Here is a 23540-nt window from a genome sequence, read left to right as displayed (position 1 = left end):
GATCAAGCAAAAAAAAAATCTGAGTTGTGTGCAGAAGGCACATTTGTTCTCCTTCCACCAGGAGACTGCTGACCTTCCAAGTTTGTGAACAGCAGAGCTGTTCAAGGCCCAGAAACGGTGATTAGAGAGATAACTAGCAAGTAAGATAAGACGCAAGCAAGGAGTCACAGGATGAATGTAAATATTGCATATTCAGGATGTGGTGTGTTTCTGCTGGATGGTTCAACTCTGCTGCAGTCCGTTTGAAGTGTTGTGAGTACTTGCGCTCTGATCTCTTTAGCCTGAGGTAAAGTTTCTGCTAGTTTGAACACTAAATAATAAATGTTTATTGGGGAGGAGGAATGAGCTCGTCAACAGTTAGAGGCAAGGTGAGGTTTCCATGTTTTCATAATGCCGTTTTATGTGACCTGTCATCTATATAGTACTTAATCCAGTCCTGGGTAAACATTCTCAGAGTTCAGCATGAAATCAAAGTAATTTAGCACAGCTCTGTTTTTAAAGAGTTCTTAAATACAGTGAATATGTCACGGATATTACATGAATGCAGATCTTGCATTCCTGCTGTTTAATTCTCTCAGCGGGTGAAAACTACTCACGGCAGTTTATCCCAACTGCCGAAGAACAGAAAAACAATAATAACCAAACCCCACTTCAAACTCATACATGACACCACAGCGCTCAGACCAGCCTTTCCATATGCAAGCAGTTTCCAATCCCCATCACTAGCAAGAAGCTCGCTAACAAGCTAACCAGTTTGGTTAGTAATCCTGCAGTTAAAAACAAGAACACATCTAATACAGCTAAAAGGCTAGCTGCATTAGCTGTAAAACAGGGACAACATTTTCCTCTGCTTATAACTGCTGGCTCATAATTGCTGAGAGCCCAGACAGCTGGCTGACTAAATGATTTCCAAATTTTGATATCTTCACACATATCAGAGCTAGACCCTTAATTTAGAAAGCAGAGGAGAGATAAATATGAAGAAGTTGTAGGGTATCCACTGTCCTAATCTACACTATTTATGAACAGAAAAGGGAAAAGAGAGAAAAGAAGCATGGTTTTGTTTCCATAAATAGAAGCAAAGCACAGTGTCTGCACACCGGCGCAGCTGATAACATGCACGCTGTCACAATGTCACCTGATTTGTCTACAGAGAGATCAGCCAATGAAAGTTCAGAGAAAAGCCTTGTCCATTGTCAGAGCAATGATCAATGCTCAATTCAAACTGCGTGATTTGCTCTATATTCTGCTCTCCTCTAGCAGAAACGGCACATAACTGAGCAGGCTACTCACTTGATGCACCTCAGAGATGGTCTCTCTACTATAAACAGCCATCCTCCCCGGTCAGTACCAGCCCTCCCCTGCCCGCCCCTTCTCTGCCTGCTCCTCAGAAATGCATAAATGGACAATATGTTCGTGCTACCACGGTGAAGCGTGCCAACCTAGTTAACTTAATGGAGTGGACAAACAAAGCTATATTTAAGTACCAGCTGTCACATTCTATTACCAAAAACATCAGGTGGGAATTCATTGTGTGTTGGAGGCCCCCCAGGGACGGACAGAAATTGAAATGATGAATATACCTGCTGCGGACTCGAAGCCCCCCCCCCCCCCCCCCCCCATGTTCTTCCCGCTCTTTGCTTGACCCTGAGCCATGTCCTTACCCGGCTCCGGTACATCTGCCCCACAGAGATTCCCATTTACACAGGCACTTGGTCAAAGAGCACAGGCTTGGCGCCCTCTCCTGAACCGCTCCTCTCGTGGCTGTTCCGAGGGCTTCCCTGAGCAGTTCTCCGCAGGCTGCTGATTAGCATGTGAGTGGATGATCTTGGAGCAGCATTTCTTTACGTTGGCTGCTCCTGCCACTTACTGCATGCAAGCTCTTTAAAGTGAGGCTGGCAGGTAACTCCAGAATGATGAATGTCATGAGATACCACTTGGTTCCAGATTCATTCTCTGTGGCGCTCTGTCCTTAACTTTAAGTAACAAATTTAACATAAATAATAAATAATAATTAAACACACCGGGGTACAGGCCATCAACAACTAAAGATTTGTTTCCTATCCAGCATAATCTTGACAATAAAGACAAGATAATCTAGACTAACTTGAATACACTCTCATATTGTCTCATGATTCTATGTGACAGAGAAAATGACATGAAATTGTCAAAACGAGTCCTGTGATTATTTCAATTTCATGCTGAAGAAAAAAACTGTAGACTTTTTTGCTGAAACTGGCTGAAACTTAAGGCTGTCTGAATCATACACTGGGCGATTAGTGAAACTTTAAAAGCCATAGATGTGGTTGGATCTGCAAAATGGAGGTTAAACAGTAAAATATCACTAAAACCTTCATGACATTTAACAAAAGCTTCAGAGCAGAAGCAAAAGCAGTGTGGATTCAATGTTAAAATATGCATACTAGTAAGAAAAGACTAATTAGTCAATGGTGAATTACTTCTTTTGGATGGTTCCAAAGGCTAGTCAGTTAAAAAAAAAGAAAAAAAAAACAGAAGCAAATTGAAAGAGGAAAATTAAGGGAGTGTAGAGGACAATTAGCATATAATTTCCACATTTGCTGAATCATATAGTTAAAGGGAATGCATTAAGAATTTCTCTGTAATAACCTGGATTGATTACAAATATACTGATATACTGTAGATCTTTCACATTCAGTTACGCTGACATGATGGCAATGATGCCTTCTATTGATCATTCCAAAGAGCCAGGAAGTCTGGTGAAAGTGAAACAGTCACAACTCAGACACACCTCAGTGGCCTAAAACCTCAATACAATAGCTCTCCCTGCAATCATATACCCTCATTATCATATTAACATCGTTCCACACAAGAAAGAAGCATTTTTTAATCTGTTTCGACTTCCCCAGGAGGCTAGGGACTACGGGATCTTTTTGCAATCTAAAAGGGCTTTTTTCATGGCAGGAGAACAAAAGCAGAAATAAAATGTTTCATTTATCAAAGTCCGGACAGGTGCTAACAAGACATTAAATGCGTAAAGTGCTGCCTGGGAAAAATGAGTGAGTTCTGCAGGCTCCTCTGGTGTCTCCCGCGGCTGCCTCTCCACCTGAGGAGGCCCTTCATTTGTGTGCCGAGATACACTCACTCCTCCTCACACATGACACCTGGCTCAGGGAAAAAGTCTTCCTAATCTTTTCTGTTATGAAATGTCAGCCATCAAAGGGGGGGGGGGGGGAGAAGGGGGGAGGGTGGGGGGAGGAAACCGGGAGACAGAGAGGGTATTCAGATGGGGGTCAGAGGAACCCTGTCATCATGGCTGTACTCATCCTCCCATCCCAGCCCCGTTCCCCTCGGAGCCCCCCCCCCCACCGGATGCCGGATGAGTGTCGGCAGAGGTGATTACCTGGAAACAATGCAATAAACCTTAATGTATTCCTCCTCGGTGGTGGAGACGGCTCCCTGGATCCCGGCCGTAGCTGCCTGGCCTCGGCCAGGCCCGTGATGCGCCCCCGCCGGGCCTCCCCAGTGCACACATCAAAGCGCTCCGCTTAACGCGGCACTAATTGACACGGCTTCCCGTCCTAAAAAGGTCCCTGGATTAAGTCCTCAAAATGTGAACAACGGCTGTCACCTTTTAACAGATGACGATAACTCGGAGCTCTCTGTGACTCCTCTGGATTTGTGATGGCTTTCCCGTCTGTGAAACGGCGGCTCAAAATTTGTCCTCTAGGAAATGACCTCTTTTCAGATTCTCACGGTGTGCATTTGGGGGACAAGAGAGGTTTACTACACTACTTTTGTTCTGCAAGTCTGTTCATCAATAATCTTACTAGGCACCTGAAAACACATAAAACACTTAAATAATTAATAAATAAATACATAATAAAAACAAAGGTTAAAATAGAGGGTTTTTGCTTTGAAAGAGAAAAATAAAGGGGAAACTGACTGCCTGTTCTGGAAACACTAGTCTTAGATGTTACAGAATGTATAGATGGATTTAGGTGAAACAGATTAGAAAATCTATCAATAAAATCTAAACTACTCAGGCAAATAAAATGAAGCAGGAAAGGAGGATGGTTTCAGAAAGAGCTGTGCCTGCATTCCTCAAACCCTCCTGTGTCAATCTGTATCAGTAACAGACACATAGTGGCATGGTGGGTGTGGCAATGATGGAAAGGTGTCTAAAAGCCTGCCATGGTGCTTCATTGACTGACTGCTTGAATTATCATTAGGCTGTGTAATAGGAGCCACATATAAAGGAATCAATTTCACTTATCCTGATCTGGGGTCAGAATTCAGGGTCGTCTGACATGTCCGAAGCAGAAATAATTCTCAGATGGGTTTGGAACGGTCCTGTGCATTATGTAGAAATCTCCTCTCTAAAGTATAACCGTATCAATGATTTTGAATTAAAAGGATTTGTTGCACATTAACCTTCTTAGGCAAAATTCCAATTTTCCCATACAGTATACTCTCCACTCAGAAAAAGGTGATATCTGTATACACCCCATAAACACATCTTTGCAGCAGCTTGCCTGGGAACAGCTCTTTCCATTTTGATTTAAGCCTTAAGAAGGATTTTAGGGGGCAAAAGGTCACACATATGAAACTGTCAGCTGCTTCTCCAGCAATCAAGGAGAGATGCTGTATAAACATACCCTACCTGGCCTTACGAGTTCAGCTATTTTAAAGGAGTCAAAGGTTATAAAAACAACCATATTGCTTCTTTGGTTGTCATCATATGCCTGTCCATTGCCTTATGCCTGTTATACTGCCAAAATGACTTTGCTGCCATTTACGTTTTGACATTTTTAAGGATGAAAATGACAAAAAAGCAATATATTTCAATTCCTGATCAATGACATATATGCAATGCTAAGCATGGAATATTGACATGGAATATTATTTTTTAACAATGGCAGAGAGATAGTGGACAGAGCATTGTTCCAGTCAGTAAGGATTTACAAAACTACCAAATCCATCCATCCAAACTACCAATGCAACATCTTTACACATTTGATATTATAAATTATTTTCCATTACCAAGTCAGTTGAGAAGTTCATTAAAATGAAACATTCACTCAAGTGAATCATTAGCTTTGAATCAAAAACCACAGCACAAAACATATCTATGTGGCTTGTATAAAAACTGATAACAGTAAACCCTGGCAGCAGAAGGTAAACTACATGAAGAGACATGCACAGCACAGTATATACAAAATATATAACATAAGTTGATGGAACAGAGGTGAAAGGTGCCAAAACAATCTCATTGTCTACATATGTAGCCTTTGAAAATAAGCAAAGTCCATAAAATGTAACACAGAGGCAACCAGGGAGAAAACGAAGATAAGCTCAACCTCTACAGAGGTGACAGTGATTAAATGTGGTTGAAGCACTGGTGTTCAGGAGGCCATTATAAATAGTTCCAGGGTTATATTGAGACTACAGTACAATGAGACGAGAGAGAGGATAAACACAGCATCTACATTAACGGAGGCCGATGGTAGAGCAAGCACATACTGAGGGCAATGTAGAACATTCCCTTTCATGTCCCTGATGCAAAAATGTCCAGTACAGTAGCATTTTGTTTACATCCGGGGGCAAATGCCAGAAATTCTGCCCATAACGGGCTGGCCCTCTACTGTTTCTTTTGATGTGTGTCTGAAATGCAAAAGAAGTCTAATGGAAGAGTGAAGTCTAAGTGAAGGGTCTATCTTTGGGATTTAATTTCTTTATGACTCACTTGAGATGCCTTTGTACATTTGTAACACCCATGCTCCGCCCCCCTGCACTTTACTTATGTCCTGTGATGACCCTGGCTTTCTTTAAGCATACAACTTCAAGAACCCGTCACATCTGTCATGTCCGCTGTAACGGTATGAGCCAGTGAGAGGGGCTCTGGGAAAAAAACCGAGACCCTATGCAGAAAAGGCTGACGCGGCGGCTGTGTGCCTTCCCCCGATAAGGGCATTAGTCTGCCACCTCGGGGGCCATGGGACGCTGACATTGTCGGCGCGGCGGACAGCAGCCCTATGTGGCGGGCGCTAAGCTGATTCCAGTCCAGTTCCGCAGTAGATAAGGGGAGCCCTAACATAACAAACACTAAGAGCTCCTGGCACCAGAATCAGAAATCTGCCTCGACCGAATCCAGCACACTGATAAATCCCAGCTTCAGTTATTTGCGCATTGTTCCGGGCCTCATTTAGCTTCTTTACACATTAACTGTAGATGGATGGTGCACAAGAATTCTCATCACCACCACCCCCCTACCCCCCCAAATAATAAAAAAGGAAACAGTTCCTTTGAACTTCAAAGAGAGAGTGATTTGAGGACAGTACACATGCGGTATGCTCTATGGACGAAGCCTGAACATTAGCCAGCAGTAGGGACTTCCAACAGACAGAAGTCTGAGGCACACAAAGCTTTTCTCGTAATGCATTGGGATCGACAAGAATAGAATGATAGGATTTTTTCTCTCCTTAGTAATTAGAATTTTGTTAATTGACTCCGGAAAAAAAACAACAACCTTGAGATTGGAAAAAAATATATTTCTTCTAATTACACATTTAGCACCAACTGAGAATATTCTGTTGTCTTTCATTCTAATGCAAGCATGCAAAGGCCTCACTAATCCTGAGACACACAGTGGTGTGCGATTTGACATGGACAGAATTTTGAGCAACAGTATTTTCAACTGGGGATGCTGTATATCAGCACCCTTGAATTTTCAAAAGGAAAACTGCACTGCAACACAGCGCAGAGCAATGTTATATAGCCTGTTTGAAAATCAAATAAATTCAAAAATAACTAGCATATGCTGTGGCAGTTGATTTGATTCATTTTTCGGGAACAGTTACAGAGGGCAAATTTGATGTTCCGTATTTGCTGGGCGCAGAACCAAATGAGGGAAGTGAGACGACTGTTTTCACAGGAGGATCGACATCTACAATATGAATGTCTTCAAAGCATCTGGCAAGTAACAGATAAGCTTTTCATTTATCTTCCCAAACCCCCTTTTTTCTCATTACAATGTTACCAACTTATAGAGTGCCGCAGTGTCCGGAACTGCAAGGGCGATATCCGTGCACTTCGGTCTCCAAGATTGATTACTTTCCCACTGGTGGGCGTTGGACATGAGGAGTTTCTGAGGGATTTGGATGACAGAACACCCAGGGTGCACTAAAAGGTTTTACCTTGAGCCACTAATCTAGGTCCCCAACCAAGGGACCTGCTTACAGTTGGCCATCTGCCAGTGAAATATCATTCATCAACTGACCTTGGACATGGGGTGAAGTCTAGTAGTGGAGGCATCCTGAAACATATATGTACGTGTACAGGAAAGGGGGGCAGTGGCAAGCGGACAGCAGAGTACAGTAAGTAATCATCAGGTTCCCAGTGTTGCACAGCCATCCCAACGAGAGTATCCAAAGGCGATGAACATGTTAAAAGCTGGCCTTCAACAGAAGCAATAAAATTAAGCTGCATTTGGGTAATCATGGGTGCTGCTGTAAAGGGATTTGTGGGGTGGTTGGTGAAGGCTGGGGGGGGGGGGGGGCTTACTGTACCTCTAGGGTTGTTGAGCATGGCCTCAGAGGCCTTCCCACCATCTCCACAGTGACCTTGATCGAAGGGCAGGCACTGCTCTCCAGTCCCTGCCACCACCTCCATGTTCTTGGCTAAGTCTTTGGGCTCGGTGAGTGTCCTCAGCCTGTAGACCTTCCGGCTGCTGGTGTCCGACAGGTACAGAGCATTGTTCATCGGGTCCATTGCCAAGTAGTACTTATGGGCCGGACTGGTGCTGAAAACAAAGCGGGCTACAGAGTCAGCCATTGGGTATCGTTTGTAAGTGCTCATCATCCTGTATGGATGAAGACATGAGTACATTTACACCCATCCCAGCACACATCTCTCTGAGTTCTAAGACTCTTTGGCATTTTTAACTATAGAAAGACCAACAGAATGTAATAGCTTTTGGTCTAGTAACTAAAAGCATGGAGATTTGAATTTTGGTAGAATCAACTTCGTCATAGTGTTGAGCGAGGCACTTGAACTGTATTAAAGAAATGGCATGTGCTATCTATCCAACACACCTACCAAAAACTACTGTGATTGAACATGTAACACCTGGTCATTTACTATCGATTCAAAATTATGACAGAGCCTCTGGCAAACTACCACAGAAAAAGCATATTCATCACACAAGTTTGATTGAAAAAAATTTTGAGTCTGAGGGAATGCTGGCTGTAATATCAAAAATTAAAAGCAAAACAACAGAGCCCCCAAAGATGATTACTATGTGGAGACCAATCCCACTTCGTCCATCCAGCATTTATTGTTAGGCATTGTTTTCAAAAATGCACAATGGTATATTTGGCTTCAGACAAACTAGAGCAAAGAGCTTATGAAAGCTCCACAATGATAAATTATTAGTTTGTTTTACTTGGCAGGAATACATTAACAGCTCCAAATGGACAAAACATCTGTAGTGAGGAAAAGAGAAATGGGACAGGGAAAACATTTCAAAGGCAAAGACCCAGTTTTCTCTCAGCCTTTATCAAAGCTCAGAGAGACCAGCCTGTGGGCCTCTGTGCACCTCAGAGATGATTGCTCCCATGAAGGAGAACCGCGCATCCTTTTCACACCAGACCTGTCGCTAATTCCTGCTCTTGCAACTGCCTGATACTTTCCGGCCTAACGCCTCAGTTGTATTTCCTTGCATTTATCAGACTGTATACTCCAGGTACATTTCTTTGACAGCTCAGACAGCATTGGCAAGCTTGTGACAGTGCCCTGTAAAACTGACAGTAAAAATACCATTGGCAAAGAACGCACCACCTGTCTTTAAACTTAAATGGAAATGGATGCAATACAAATGTATTCTCTGTATTTTTTGATATCTCAAGTTCACCTGCTGGTGCTCACAGTCATACCAGGAAAGCAACTGAGCCAAACAAACAAACCAATATGCTGAGCATCTCCCATTCAAAATGAAATATATTGGTGGTGAACACTGTGGTGACAATGGTAATGTGGTTCAGTGATTAAGGAACTGGGCCTGTAATGAACCATATTAACCACATATAGTATCTGTTTTGGAGGCAGATTTTACCTGTTAGAATCCCAAGTCTCCCTCCAGGAGTCTTTGGTGGTACAATGCCCCTCTACCCCTCACCACAGGATATTCCCCCTCTAACTACACATGAAAGCCAGCCCTTGTCCATGACATCAGATTGGTATTAAAGACCCCCTGGCATTTCTTCAGAAAGTCTGCATCATCCTTAATCCTCCCCACATTCAAGTCCAGGTCAATAAACCTTGATATTGACTGGCTGCCCTCTCCACTCTTAATCCTACCCCCATAACAGAATGAGAATCTTTCCTCAGCAGTCTGCAGTGTGAACAGGAGGCTGGTTACTGTAAATGTATCCAACTGCACTAATTTATTGGCAAATGCAGCAGTAGAATGGACTACAAAGCAAAATTGGCAAGTTTTTTTGCCATTTAAAACATACCTGTGTCTTATGTCGCGGTTCCTGGTGCCGTCATTGTCAGGGCAAGGGAGTTGGGGGGGGGGGGGTTAAAAAAATGCAAAATTAGTTTGACTCCAATAAAAATGGACTCTTCATTATACAGCATGAGCACATTATTTTTGCTCTTATGTGAATCTTCTCAGTTCAATATATGAGAACCATTTTCTCTGATTATTCAGTTTAAAGTAGGAAATGTTGGGAAACGGGGCCCTGCACAGCTTTTGGTTACTTGTACATATCCCAGGTGAACAGTTTTTTTTTTTCCCTGGAGTTACAGAGTTAGAAAGTGGGAGATCTGTTGTGCTCTCAGAGGAAATCTGTCTATGCTGTCCCCAAAGGAAGACATGGAGACGCGGTGCAGTAAGCCTAGCAAAGTGAGAGGCTGACTCCTGAAGAATCCGGGAGAGCTCGGTGATGGCGCTCGAGGGTTCCAGGTAAGTGGCTTCTCCTGAAGCCTGGAGGGACTCGCATGAGAGCCTCAAACTGGGACTTTGGCACGCACTATAATTAGCAGTTAATAGCACTTCCTCGCACAGACCACGAGCCACAAGCTAACCAGCTGTTAACTCCATCATCTTAACTCCACATCAAGTCTGAGTCTGAGTCTTTTCTTTCTTTCCCCGTACCTTTCAACCTTGAAGCAACCAAGCCAGGGGAAATGAAAAAAAGAAACAAGACCGTTGAGAATTTCTTTAGATCAATGAAAAACCTCAGTCTCAACCTGACTGGTTAATCTATTCTTTCAGTCACAATCACTGAAATAAACATGCTAAAACCTTGGTAATTTACTGTTTCATGAAAAAGTTGCAGTAAATTCTAATATTAGTATTTACTCATTTTGAAATTATTACTTGTGTAAACAAAATATTTTTTTTAAAAAATGACAAATGAGTTCAATAAAAACACACGCCAGTGGCATGATTTGTACTGAGGAACTGGGTCAGTTGTTAAGTTGAGGACATAACTGCACTGTAACTGTGTGAGGTAAAGTAGGTAAAATGCAATTTTGTCATGTTTATATTGATTGGAATGGAACTACATCAACCTATATAAATCAGTATACACATACATACTGGTATGTTATATTCGGTTTGTTTGCAAAGTGATAATAAATATAGGCCATAAATGGCATAAATGGCAAGTGACCATAAATCATGGGGTATACACTGGGGATATATAGCATGAAAAATGTGCAGTTTGTAATTATGAGAATTCTATAGTTATTTTCATTATTCCTTTGCAATTTAAATTGAATCAATGTAGAATACTATTAATATACTGGAGAAAGAGTGGAGCACAACATATCAATGGAAGCAAGTCCAGAGGAACACTCAAAAACACGAGAAATACTTGCCAATAATTCTCTAAATCAGAGCTGCTTAACTACAGCCCTTGGAGACGATTCTCAAACTTTTTTTGAACACTCTCAGAACTCAGAACGCAGAATTCGAGAGTAAACCTAAATTGGTTCAATCAAGACAATGATTTTCGTGGAATGGGGTGGGCAGTTAGGAGGTGCTTGACTGGAACAACAGCCTGCAGACACCATGGCCTCCCGGGACAAGGACTGAGTAGCAGGTGCGATAATTATTTTTAGAGCAGAGTGCCATTGAGCGGCTTCACCTGAGCTCCAGGATGCTGATGGTGTAGCCGTTCGGAAGGATCCGCCGCACAAAGTTGAAGTCCCCAACGTATACACTGCCGTCAGAGCCACAAGCCACAGCGACGGGGGCGAAGAGCTTGCTGTCTAAGGCAGGACCATTGCAGCTAGGGCAGGGAATGGTGCGGTAGTAGCCGTTGCCCATGACCGTGGTGATGACAGGGGGCTGCTGGGATATGAACACATTCTCCCCGTTCCCTTTGTGCAGAATTCCTGCCAATGAAAGAATGCCACAGGAAGGGAGGGTAATTAAGACACACCTGCTTGAGAATGACTCACTGCTTACACATTTTACCATCCTCAATCAGTGCTCCATTGTCTTTTATTCTTTTTTTTGTCAGTTGAATGTCATTGTTTCCTGACATAGTAATTTAAAGAAGAAACAACAAAAAACATGCATATAAGAAAGCCATCAGCACTCTCATGCTAGGTGGTAATACCAACTTAAAAGGAACAGAATACAAAGTGCTCCTTGTCAAAATAACCATATTATATTAGACTTCTCTCAGCCACAGCCAGGCATTCTTGACAATAATGCCATTGCTTCACTGCTTAGGATGAACTCCATGAACATTGGCGAGATTCATGGAAAGGACTGGACACAGGCAGTGGGACATGCTAGGAGCTTTAGTGATAATTCCTCATTTTGGCCATTGTAGGTAAAAGGATAGACGAGGCTCCTTACCACTCTGCAGGTTGAGGGTGTGGTGTTTATCTAGGGACCACCCTCCCAGGTTGGATCCAGTCATCTCAAACCCCTGCAGCAGCGCAGTCCTCTTCTCCCATATGATGAAATCAGGGCAGGATTCATACTCGTAGCCCACAGACACTGAAACATTATGATCCAAAACACAGTACTGGGACTTTCCAGAAACAAGCACTCTTGTAACCAGCAGTCACTAGACATACCCAGTCACTTTACAAGTCCACTTCTTCTCTTGGTTTTCAAAATGTCAACAGCACAAAATGCATTTTAAAGTCATTTTATTGCAAACTGTGAATAATATTTAAGGATATGAAAAGAAGGAGCTTCCTATCCAGTCCTATCTTTTCACATAAGCTGCAATGTGCATGACTGCTTGGGAGCCAGGGTTGACATCAGGAAGCTGATAGTTCAAATCCCAGGTTGTATAAAAAGATAAACTGGGAACCTAACAGACATTGTCTGCTGAGCAAAAATAAATCCTAATCCAGTATTATATGTCATTGAAATAATACATCTTAAAAATGCATTCTCTGCAATAATACAGTCTCCTATAACATAGTACAGTATGACTTCACAAGGTAAGATTGGTTCTCCACTTTGGCAATTATAAACCTGCCTAGGCTATTTTTATACCCAAAGAGCTCTTTAGCACAGTTCCTGCGACAGCTTTATAATGAGGGAACGCTGTATTCAATAGCAGGAGGAAAAAACTGCAATGGGCCTTTGCAATGATAAGAACATAAAAAAATCCACAGTTCAGTGCTCATATTAGGTGAGACATAAACCAGTTTTGGATCTGTTTTGGCACACCGAGTGCGGCATGACTGTGTTTAGACATTGTGGAAGTCCATGTGTATGTTGTGTGGTGGATTTCTTTATGTGTGTATATTTGTCTGTGCATGAACATGTGTGTGAGTACGTGTGTTTGTGTTGGCGAAGGGGTATCAGGCTTAACCTGTCTCTGTCCATGCATCACTGATATCATTATGTATTGAGCTGGTACTGGTCTCCCATGGGTAAGGGATTACATAAACCATAAACACACCCCGGGTTCGACCAAGGGCTCGAACTGCTGTCACCATGATGGATCAGGCTTTTACAAGTGGCAGACAAAATAATGGAAATGCCAAATGAAAAAGGATTTTGAAGAAACTAAATTGTAATTAAAAAGGAGTCTTCACATGTGTTTCATAATAATGTCAATACTAATTACTAATAAGATTCTGCTACAGAAGCCTTTTTAAATCAATACTTAAATTTCTGAGTTTATAATGCAGCATAAGTGATCTGAAAGAGGTCAGATAGTTGGTGCCTGAATTGTAGGAGCATCAGTCACAGAAATGGCAAAGGTATTGAAAGTATCAAAGGGAACAATGTCGAAAATCCAAATACCAAATGAGGGAAAACATCATCGGGCAAGAACAGTGATTGCAAGTTGAAGCTCACCAACGGGGATAGATGAATAATTAACAGGCTGCAAAAATGACTGTGACCCATTCGCAACAAACAGTGAATGTAGTGAGCTTCACAAAGCTGATATTGATGGTAGGACTCCCATTCAGAAACAGCTTTTAACCAAGGCAAATGCACAACAATCCATAACCTGGTATAATGAGCACAAAACCTGGATATTTGAGCAGTGGAAAGTATTACAGTCTGATGGTTCATTTATTACTCTTTTTTTCCTATATCTGGACTGGTTTATTTTTGAAGAAAGCCAAGGGAAGCTTTCAGCCCACATTACCTGTTTCCAACTGTTAAACATGGTGGTGGATATCTTATGGTATGGGCAGTCATCTCTTGGGAGTCATTGGGTTCGGTTATTACTCTGCATGGCAGAATTACAGCCAAGAAATTCAAAGCCATTTCTGGTGATCAGGTGCACCCTATGGTGCAAATATTGTTTTCTCAAGATGTTCACATATTCCAAGACAATAACGTACACATTGATACATGGATTCAAAGGAGGGGGGTCATGAACACCAGGATAAATTCAAACACTGTTCATTGCTTACCCAGTCACAAGATCCAAACATCACTGAATAAATATGGGAACCTCTGGAACATAGAGTTCAGAGTAGATTTCCATCTCCTTCATCTCTCAAAGAACTGTCTTTTTGAGAAATGGTCCAATATCCCATTAGAAACAACTCAAAGCTTATTTAACTGCATTTTGAAAAAGACTGAAGCTATTCTGACAGCAAAGGGCAGTCCAACTCTTTATTAATGAATATTCATATATTGCGTGGTGTTTCCATAATGTTGTCTACCCCCTGCAGTTTTAATTTAGCTCAGAAACAAAAGATGGCGTTTTGTGTGTGTGTGTGTGTGTGTGTGTGTGTGTGTGTGTATGCATCTACTCTGATTCAGATTCTAAATATACATGTTATGACATCTTGTTACAGACATCTACACTGATATGTCTGTCTGTCTGTGATTGCCTGTCTATCCATCTGTATGACAATTAGAATTTACATTACACAAATGAAACACAAATGAAGTAAGATGAAGTACTGTATGATTCTGCCTCAAACTTAACAACAAATTAAGCTTTGACAAGAGTAGCAATGACTCATGCCCTCTCATGCCTTATTTACTCAGTTCAGGTCCAAACAAAATTAAAGCACATTACAAGTGCAGATGAAGTTTCCACAATTGATACAGCATGTAGAGATTGATGAATAAATTTGTCCAATTCAACTGACAGCCTAAATTGCCTGTTAAGTTCTATCACACGCTGCAACAAAAACGGTGCCTTGAGATGTGGGTGTCATTCTGATATCCTGACAACATAATTATCAGTCTGAAGCCAATTCACAGCTATAAAATCATTCCATCTACTGCCAATCTCACACTTTCAATATAGCAATGCAGTTCTTTTCCTGTCCGTGCCTGCAGCGACTTGTTAGAGAAATTGCAGACCTTCGGCGGGTCATATTTCAGCGTGATACAGCTAAGGGGGGCATGACTGACGTACCGATGGCTTCCGTCAGCCCCGTCACCCTCTGGCCGTAGATGTCGGTCTTGTTCCAGGCCAGAACGTAGACCAGCCCGGGTGCCGCGGGGAACCACTTCTGGAAGAGCCGGCCCTCGACGGTGGCCACCACGTGCACCTTGGCCAGGCCGGTGGGGATGACCGAGGTGGTCAGGATTATCCTCAGGAGGGACTTGTACCCCGGGGTGCGAGTGCTGAGGTAGCTGAGCTTCACGAAGCTGCCTGGGATGGGGATGTCCTCCTGGACGGCCTGTGGAGGGAAGACTTGGTGTTGACCTGCAGCGCTCACCATGGCAGATGCCCTTGACTGCACACCCACCACATGCCCAGCCAAACCACAGATGAGCTTTGTGAAAGTTTTAAATGAATCATAACAAGCTGGTGCTTATATCAGAGCCTCACCTGTGAAGGAGACATTACTAGTAACATTTATTCATCTTGTACATGCTTGCACCCATTCCAACTTACAAGGTCTTCATCGTGAGAAGATTGACTGTGTATCAGAGGAGCAACAAGAACAAGTTTTGAAACGACCACAAACAGTAAAGGACTACAGAGCTGAAAAAACAGTTCTAACATATGAGCACACAGCTGTTATTGTATTAGTATACACACAACACTTAACAATTGTTCTCAAGAGCAACACACTGGTGTCATATTAGCACAGATGTAAAATCTACTGAGGATATACAAGAGCAACACTAAATTATAATGTTTATCTCATGTTAATCTCATTGCACAATGCTGCAACATAACCTTGCATGATGCTACCATACTCATAGTGCTAACCAATGATCTTTATGTGGTATATTCTTCTAACATTCAATGTATGCGTGCCTGTCAGAGTCCAATGTCTGTCACTTTGTGATATGTAGAAAATCAAAGCTAAATCTCTTTTATTACAGTGGTACTGAACAGGGAAATTATATATAGCACAAGGATATTCTTGCTATTGACTAAAGCTGTAATGAAAGTTCACAGTTTATTGGTCTCCATAAGCCTTCTCTTATTTATCGAAGAGAGTGTAAAACCATTTATCCTTTAATATTGTTTTCCAAATATTGTTTTATTGAAGGGTTTATCTTCTCATAGCCATATATACACAAGAATATGATATTGGATTTATATATATATATTTTTTTTATTATATTTATTTATAGAAATTATATTTTCTGCACATTGTCACAGTTAATTTAAAATGTAGTTTTTTGAAACAGACCATTTTCATCTGTGCAAATTTTTTGGACATGCACTGTATAATGAATGTGAAAACATTTGCAGGTGCATGTACTTACAGAGAATCCATTAAAATGAAGAAGAAAATGTTTAAAAACCATAGACTACTTCAGAATACACAAAGTACCAGAGCACGCAGCATAACAATGGAACAATGGAAAAAAAATCTTCGAATTAATGCCACAGGTACTGTTAATATACAACATTTTAAAACATCTCAAAAATTAGTCCTTCGTGCTTATCATTAGGATTTTTAGGTATAGCGAGCACTCAACCCATATCCACACGTCACAGCGAGCAGATGGCAGTTTCGAGAAAAAAAGGCCACAGGCAGCTAATTAGTGTGAAACTGTAAGAGGAGTTCACAGGTACAGCCTTAACCAAGGGAAAATGACTCTACATGAAAAGACGTCTCCAGGCCTCATTAATGTAAATGGAAAGTGCTTTATCTTGAGAGAGGGAAAAAAAAATCTGCCAAAGGAAACAAAATGGGCCATTTAAATCCCGTGTGCCAAGCATGTTGGATAGCACACACACACACACACATATGTAATCAAATGTGGACACATATTTTCGACTGTCATGAGACTATCATGTGACCGGTGGACCACTCATACCTGCAGCTCAGGAATGACAGGTCCCCGTTCCGCACAGGCACCAGCAAATCTGGTGAGTGGAGCTGGCAAGACGATGGGGTAGGGACTGATGAAGTTGGTGATGTCACAGATAGGGGGCGGAGCCTCTACCCTGTCCATGGTGACCTTGTCTAGTACCACAAACTGGTTCCACGGTAACCACACGGTGCGTCTTTTGGTGATGAAGGGGGCGCGCTGAAATGTCAGTGTCACCGAGATCCCTCCGGCAGCCACCAGGTCAAAACTGGAGGGGAGAGAACAGCAATAAAGCTTTTGAATCACTATGTGTGCGTGAAGGGCCGAGCAATAAGTGAAAATGAGCACATTACCTACCCTATCTCAGTAGCATAAACCCTTCATTTGGATGAATGAGAGGGTAGAGTTCACCAGCAACGTCACCTACCTTCCATCCTGGCGACTGACGGTGAATCCGTACTCAGGGTGCTGTAGGAAACTGATGTTCACCCCGACGAGTGGGGTTCCATCCACGGCCGCTACCTGGCCTCGGACAACAGATGCGCGGCTGGGAGATAAAACAGACAGGGTGCGAGAGAGTGAGGGAAAGGCGCGGTCAAGCTGCTACAGTGCCACAGCACAAAACGGGAAGGTACTGGGCTTGTTACCATAAGGTAGCAGTTCTGATTCCAAGATGTGGTGCTGCCAGTTTACCCTTGGGCAAAGTACTTTATCTGACTCGCTTCTGTAAATATCAAGCTGAATAAATTAATATTATGCATGGTCTTTATAACACATTGGATAAGAGCTAATGAAGTTGGCCATTTTTCATCAGCTATGCTGTGGCTAATGCAGACTTACTGATATACCTGTGTGCAAAGTTCAAAGCCCTGATGGGATATCGGTAAAATAGCTGAGCATCACCTGTGCTGTAACTTTGTGAGCAATGAAGATAGTAAGGAAAACAGATCGTTGAAATGTGTCAACAAATAATATTAGTGTGTAATTGTGATGAAACACTCCTTTCTCATCTGATGCATCCCCATGTGGTTCTGTCATGGTTCCTGAGACAAAGGGGGATTTGACTGCTGTTCAAGAGAAAATTGGTGTTACTTGCTCTGTTTATCCAAAATTAGAAGCAATTAGGGCATGATTGTGGGATCAAAAGAGATGATAATCTCTCACAAACACAATTCCTGCCTCCAGCAAGGTGAAACCACAACATAGCATGGTCAATTTATCAAACTAGCAATTTTCCTCATGGACAATGGTGCGTCCCAGTAAGTTTCCTGATTGATATCCACAATTAGTGACAGCTGAGCAAATGTGAACGAGGGCAGAGAGGGCGAGAAGTGCACAGCATTGTTTAGGAACTAGACGGATACATGTTTTAAATCCTCGACTGAGCATTGCTGTTCTACCCTTGGGCAGGCTTCTTAACCTGAATCGCTTATACAGATATCCAGCTGTGTAAGTGCATAATTTACTCAGTGAAACGTAAGTCAAAGTGAATGTATAATGCCACGGTTGAGAGAAAGGACGGGTGCATTTCAAGACTAAACTCAGCTTAGTCAGAGGCAGCAATGTTTCAGTGTCGCATTACTGTGAATCAGCCCCAGTCTAACATCACTGTTCAATACAAAACACTAACATCATTGTGGCAGGAGCAGTTGAAGAGCTACCTGTAGAATTGTAACTGGCATAATTCAAGTTTGAATCTCTGTATGGTGCTACTGTTGTCCCCTTAAGCAAGGCACTTATCCTGACTTTCTGGCTGTGTAAGCTGATAATATGTGTTATGTAAGCTGTGTAAGTCACCCTAAGCAAACATGTCTGACAGTTATATATATTAAAAATAAATGATACCATGTAATGTAACTTTTCACAGGGCATAATGGCCATTCCCTGTTTGTGCTGAGTTTGGCTTCAAATCAGATATCTGTGGGTAGACACCTCGAGAGCCTGAGGGCTCCTATGACTTCAGCAGCTAAACAATGCCACAGCTGCAGAACTGTGGATTGGACTTTCACACACATACTGCACTGACTGCAGAATGTAATCAAACAGTTAATTCTCCACTATTGAAAAATTAACTCAATTCAGTTTGTATTTTCAAGTCAGTATTTGTGCATCTAAGTATCTGGGTTTCAATTTCTTGATTTTATTACAGCTGTAATCAGGAGCAAAATTTCTGATCAATCAAATGATGATGATATATGATGTATAAAAATTAATATGATTCATGAAATGTTCAAATAAAACTCTCTTTTTGTTTTTGTAAACAAATTCATTAGGGACCCACCTATGTGAGGAGATGGTAACAATTCACCATTTAACTCACTAATCACAATTCCCTTGACTAGTACACAGAAACCAAACAGGCCAATTTGTTGCCCAAGTTCTGAATGCTCCCATTGATTTTCCTTCTCACCAACGGCCATTTCATTTATTTATTTCCTTATCCTAAGAGTGAGGTCACATAAGGAAAACAGAATTAGACCACAATTAAGACAAGTAGTTCTTTAAATCTGTTTTTCAGACTAAAAACTTTCTTGGCCTCTGGGTAGTGCAGTATTTCTCTTCTTGAGTGCCAGTGCCAAGTTTTCTGCCAAGTGTAGCACCACTTACTTTGTATAATGGAGAATTTTACATGCCTCTTATTTCAAGCATATGGAACAAATGTCCTTATTACGCGGGATTACATGCGTACAAACTGAGACAGCTAGTCAGAACATGGAAGCTCACAGCTGGAAGATAACACTGAGAGATACACACCTGCTGTCAAAGGGCAGGTCCCCGGGCAGGATGTGGGTGCTGGCTTTGCCCACAAGGAAGCGGACGCGGTCGAAGAACAGCCGCGGGGGCAGCAGGACGAAGGGCGTCTGGTTCTGCTGGACCAGATCCAGTGGGTCGGGTGCACCCTGACATAAAGGGCCGCTAGAACAGCTGGCCTGCTGGCAGCAGTCTGGGTCCACACAGTCTGTCAGTCCATCTGAAATGCATGCACACACACGCACACACGTGCACACACACACGTGCACACACACACACACACACACACACACACACACACACACACACACACACACACACACACACACACACACATACAGGAGAGAAGGGGTACACAACAATGTTCAAGCTTCTAGTCATTTTACAATATAAAGGTTTCACACATCACTACTTTAGAGGAGATTGTGAACACCTGGAGCAGAAAGATTAGATGTAATGCGAAGGAAGATATCAACCTCTGCAGCCTCCGAGGATTTCCGCATTGTGTTCTCATAGTATACAAAGACCTGAGGAAAGATATATTTAGGAACCTATATTTATGAAATGTGAGAACAAATTTCGTGATGCTCATGCTATCAGTTGCAAATTGTTTTAACTGAAAACAGATGGCTGAGATTGATGTTACACTGGTGAGATAATTTAATGATGTTTGAAAAACCTGGGGTTGAATGTGATTTGTAACTATAAATTCATGTATTTATTATTTGGCTAGTATGACACATTTGGAAAAAAAAAATCTTTGAAGAAACAGATCAAAAGGACAAAGATTTATTTTATAAAACCAAAAGAAAGCAAATAAGATAAAATACAATAAAATAACAACATACAATGAATACAACTTCAACAACCTATAAGAAGGAACAGTACTTACCAACAGCCAATGGCTCTTTTACATATTACCAGCAGAGCCATATTGCTGATTGGAGGAGCAAGTCTCTCACTGATGACAATTTAGCAACTATAGGCAGTTCATGAATATGGGACCCATAAATGTTTGAGCACTTATTTTTACAATAGACAATTGTAAAACGGACAATTCATTTTTTGAACCATCCTTTTCCCCCAGAGAGCTGCGTAGCGCCTGAAATAGCCATTAGCTGTAGAGGATTATCAGTATATCTGTAGTAGTATCTCACCTCAGCACCTCCATGCTGTGAGAAAGTACTGTGGTGCTGGAAGCTTAATGCCTAATTAGTGATTCTGAAGTCGACATGAAAAGGGTGAAAAATGTGGGGAAAAAGTCATGTCAACACAGATATATATTCAGATTTAAATGTATAAAAATACACAAATATATAATTATAATTGTAATAATAATGATAATAATAATAATTATTATTATTATTAGTAATAGTAGTAGTAGTAGTAGTAGTAGTAGTACTAGTAGTAGTAATAATACCATAATAATACTTTATATACTGTATTTACTACAGTACTGGTGGCTTCAAAACATATTATTGATTTTGATTTAATGTTTTTTTTGTTCATATGTAAATATTTGGTCACACACCAACATATTTCAAATCTATTAGCAAATAATCAAACATTTCTTGGACTTTATTTAGTATTTGGTGTAAATGCATCTTACCTCGAACATAAACAAAGCATCTTCATGGATTATAACAACTCTGTATCTCCCTCCTCTAAATGATACCCTCCTGCTTCCAATCTAGCATCAAAGTATATATTTCTGCTGACAATAAATAGCTCCAAAACGAACAGGGGCTCCAACATTACAGTGTTAGTGATAACACTGCCAGTCAGGGCTTGGATTGAAAGAGGAAAACTAGGGCATAGGTTGCTGCTGGGTAGTGACATTTTGGGTCATTTCTTCCTAAGGGGAAAAAAAGCAATTATAATTTACTGAATGTGAATGTATTTACCTTTTTTATAATTTTACCACCGGGTATACATGAGCTTCACCTTTAAGCAGCAATTAGAAAGATAATGGGCTCTAGACAGACCTCTCAGTACATATAGACTGAGAGGTCTTTCTAGAGCCCATTACCTTTCTGAACATAACTTCCATAAACTTCATTTACCAGATACAACTCCACTGAAAGATTCCAATGAAGAGATCTCTCTGGAAAAGTACCGGGAGGATTACAAAGAGTTAAAAATCATGAAGAAATGAGGCTTGAAGCCTGGACCTCCCCACTACTGAGTAGCCTTTCCCTGCACACTTTCAAATGGTCTTGCCATGAAAAGTGCAGAGATCACACTGCACTCCGCTCTTTATATTTCAGCAAGCATGTTCTGCACAGCAAACACCTGCTCTGGCTTTAAGAGGATTATTCAGTGCCCCTGCAAACTCCTTTGCCCAATGGAAATGTTGTGTCTTATAAGCCTTAGTATGTAATGGGCTGATCAAAATGGTTTCAGATCAAGAAGCCCATTTCACTTGATAAAAGAAAACATGTTGTGTGAATGTGCAAAGAGACTCTATGAGCATGTGCACTCCTAAACCCTTCGTCTGGTAATGACAGGCATGAGAATTAAGAAGTCAACAATGTACATCTGGCTGGAAACTTCATTATCTTATCTCTTTTCATCACTCTGCTAGCGTGAGGTCATTCATTGCCATCTAGTTTTCCTAATTGCAGTCTTAATGAGGCCTCATTTAGACTATGAATGGCATCCAGAATGAGATCTTGAAGCAATGAAGGCAGGGATACGCTTTGGATTCAGATGTAGCTTTCGACGGTGAGTCGAAAAGAGGTGAAAAGAGCTAAGTATTTCCTTTTCATTTTTTTCTCAAAGCTTCTGGCCAGTATAAATGGGCTACATTTCTTCCCACCTGGGTCTACTTGTAAGGAAGGAAAGAATATGCAGCTTACTGGAAAGCAACCCTTTAGCCCTAAATGTCTGATTTCTCTGCCGTGACAGTTTATCACTAACTTGGATAAATGATTTACAGAATTGCAGAATCTTATTTCAAACCACCTTTTTGTGATTTACTTTAGCTGTTATTACTTATGGTAATGTGCTACTGTTAACATTTGTGTTTAATACTCACTTCAGTTTTTCATTCAAAGTTAAGTCAAAGGAGCATAGATTGAATGTATGGTTATGGTCAGTTTGAAAGTATATCTTTCAGCCAAGAATACTATTACAGTTTCTTTTTTTTTGTAAATTTGCATGAAGTTGCATGAAGACTTCATATATCCAAATCAACTAGCATATAATATACACTTTAAACAATGTTGATATTCCAGATGTACAATAAGGTCATATGGTTTCCTTGTACAAAAGAACAAGCATATTCAAAACATAATAAATACATAAATGATTATAATGATGATAAAATGTGATAAAAGTCAACAAAAAGACAATTACACATCTCAGCAGTACAATATGAACGTCTTACTACTGCAGTTTTAATGTTCTTAATATTTCATCTGATGCGCAATCATCCATGATGCCTTTTTAAATGGACATGGTAATGATACCTGGAAAATTAGCCCTTCCAGTTGACTTTTGGCTTTTTTCCCACTCATTTTCATTGTTTTAGAAACGTTGGGTAAAATGCTGCAATGTGGGCTTTTGAAAGTAAATATGTAGATACCCTGGAAACTGGAATCAGTATGTTTTTTTCTATTGAAATACTCCTGCACCAATATTTTGTACATATAGGGACGGTTATGGATGACACAGAAAAAGGAAACACATGAAATGAAAACAAATATCATATGAATGTGATTTGGGTTTTGAGAAACACTATTAATCACATTAAACCATCCAGTTTTATGACGCAATGAACTCACTCATTTCTGAACACCACTGTAGTACATTTATATTTTATGGGACCACTTTACAACACATAACTCCAGCTGAAAAAAAACAGTCTGATGTTTACCTTGAAAAAGAAAAAATAGAGATTTATAATCCAATTACTCTGTACTTTAACAAAGTAAATGTTATGGAAGCACAATCAAACTAATTTTTGACTGACACAATTCTAATAGTTTCTCAACAAAGACATAAATCACTATATTTCAGCGAAAAAAGATTAATGCCATCTTGAATACATTAAAAAAGCAGCAACATA

The 23540-nt window shown here is 41.0% G+C and overlaps 1 protein-coding gene across 1 annotated transcript in view; it reads right to left on the bottom strand.

The window, feature by feature from the left end:
* LOC118790796 (teneurin-1-like) overlaps positions 1–23540 on the bottom strand; it is a 183381-nt gene that overhangs the window by 25630 nt on the left and 134211 nt on the right. Inside the window, exons 15-22 of the mRNA XM_036547853.1 lie at positions 19475–19691; positions 17148–17267; positions 16727–16988; positions 14856–15123; positions 11858–12001; positions 11136–11385; positions 9495–9515; positions 7548–7780 (exon numbers count right to left, since the gene is read on the bottom strand). Of these exons, the coding sequence (XP_036403746.1) occupies positions 7548–7780; positions 9495–9515; positions 11136–11385; positions 11858–12001; positions 14856–15123; positions 16727–16988; positions 17148–17267; positions 19475–19691 (1515 nt within the window). The remainder of the gene's footprint in view (positions 1–7547; positions 7781–9494; positions 9516–11135; positions 11386–11857; positions 12002–14855; positions 15124–16726; positions 16989–17147; positions 17268–19474; positions 19692–23540) is intronic.

The sequence above is a fragment of the Megalops cyprinoides genome, chromosome 16, assembly GCF_013368585.1.
Source record: "Megalops cyprinoides isolate fMegCyp1 chromosome 16, fMegCyp1.pri, whole genome shotgun sequence".
Classification (NCBI taxonomy): Eukaryota; Metazoa; Chordata; class Actinopteri; order Elopiformes; family Megalopidae; genus Megalops; species Megalops cyprinoides.
The sequence above is the reverse complement of the archived record's forward strand: the minus strand, read 5'-3'. Positions and strand labels throughout refer to the sequence as shown.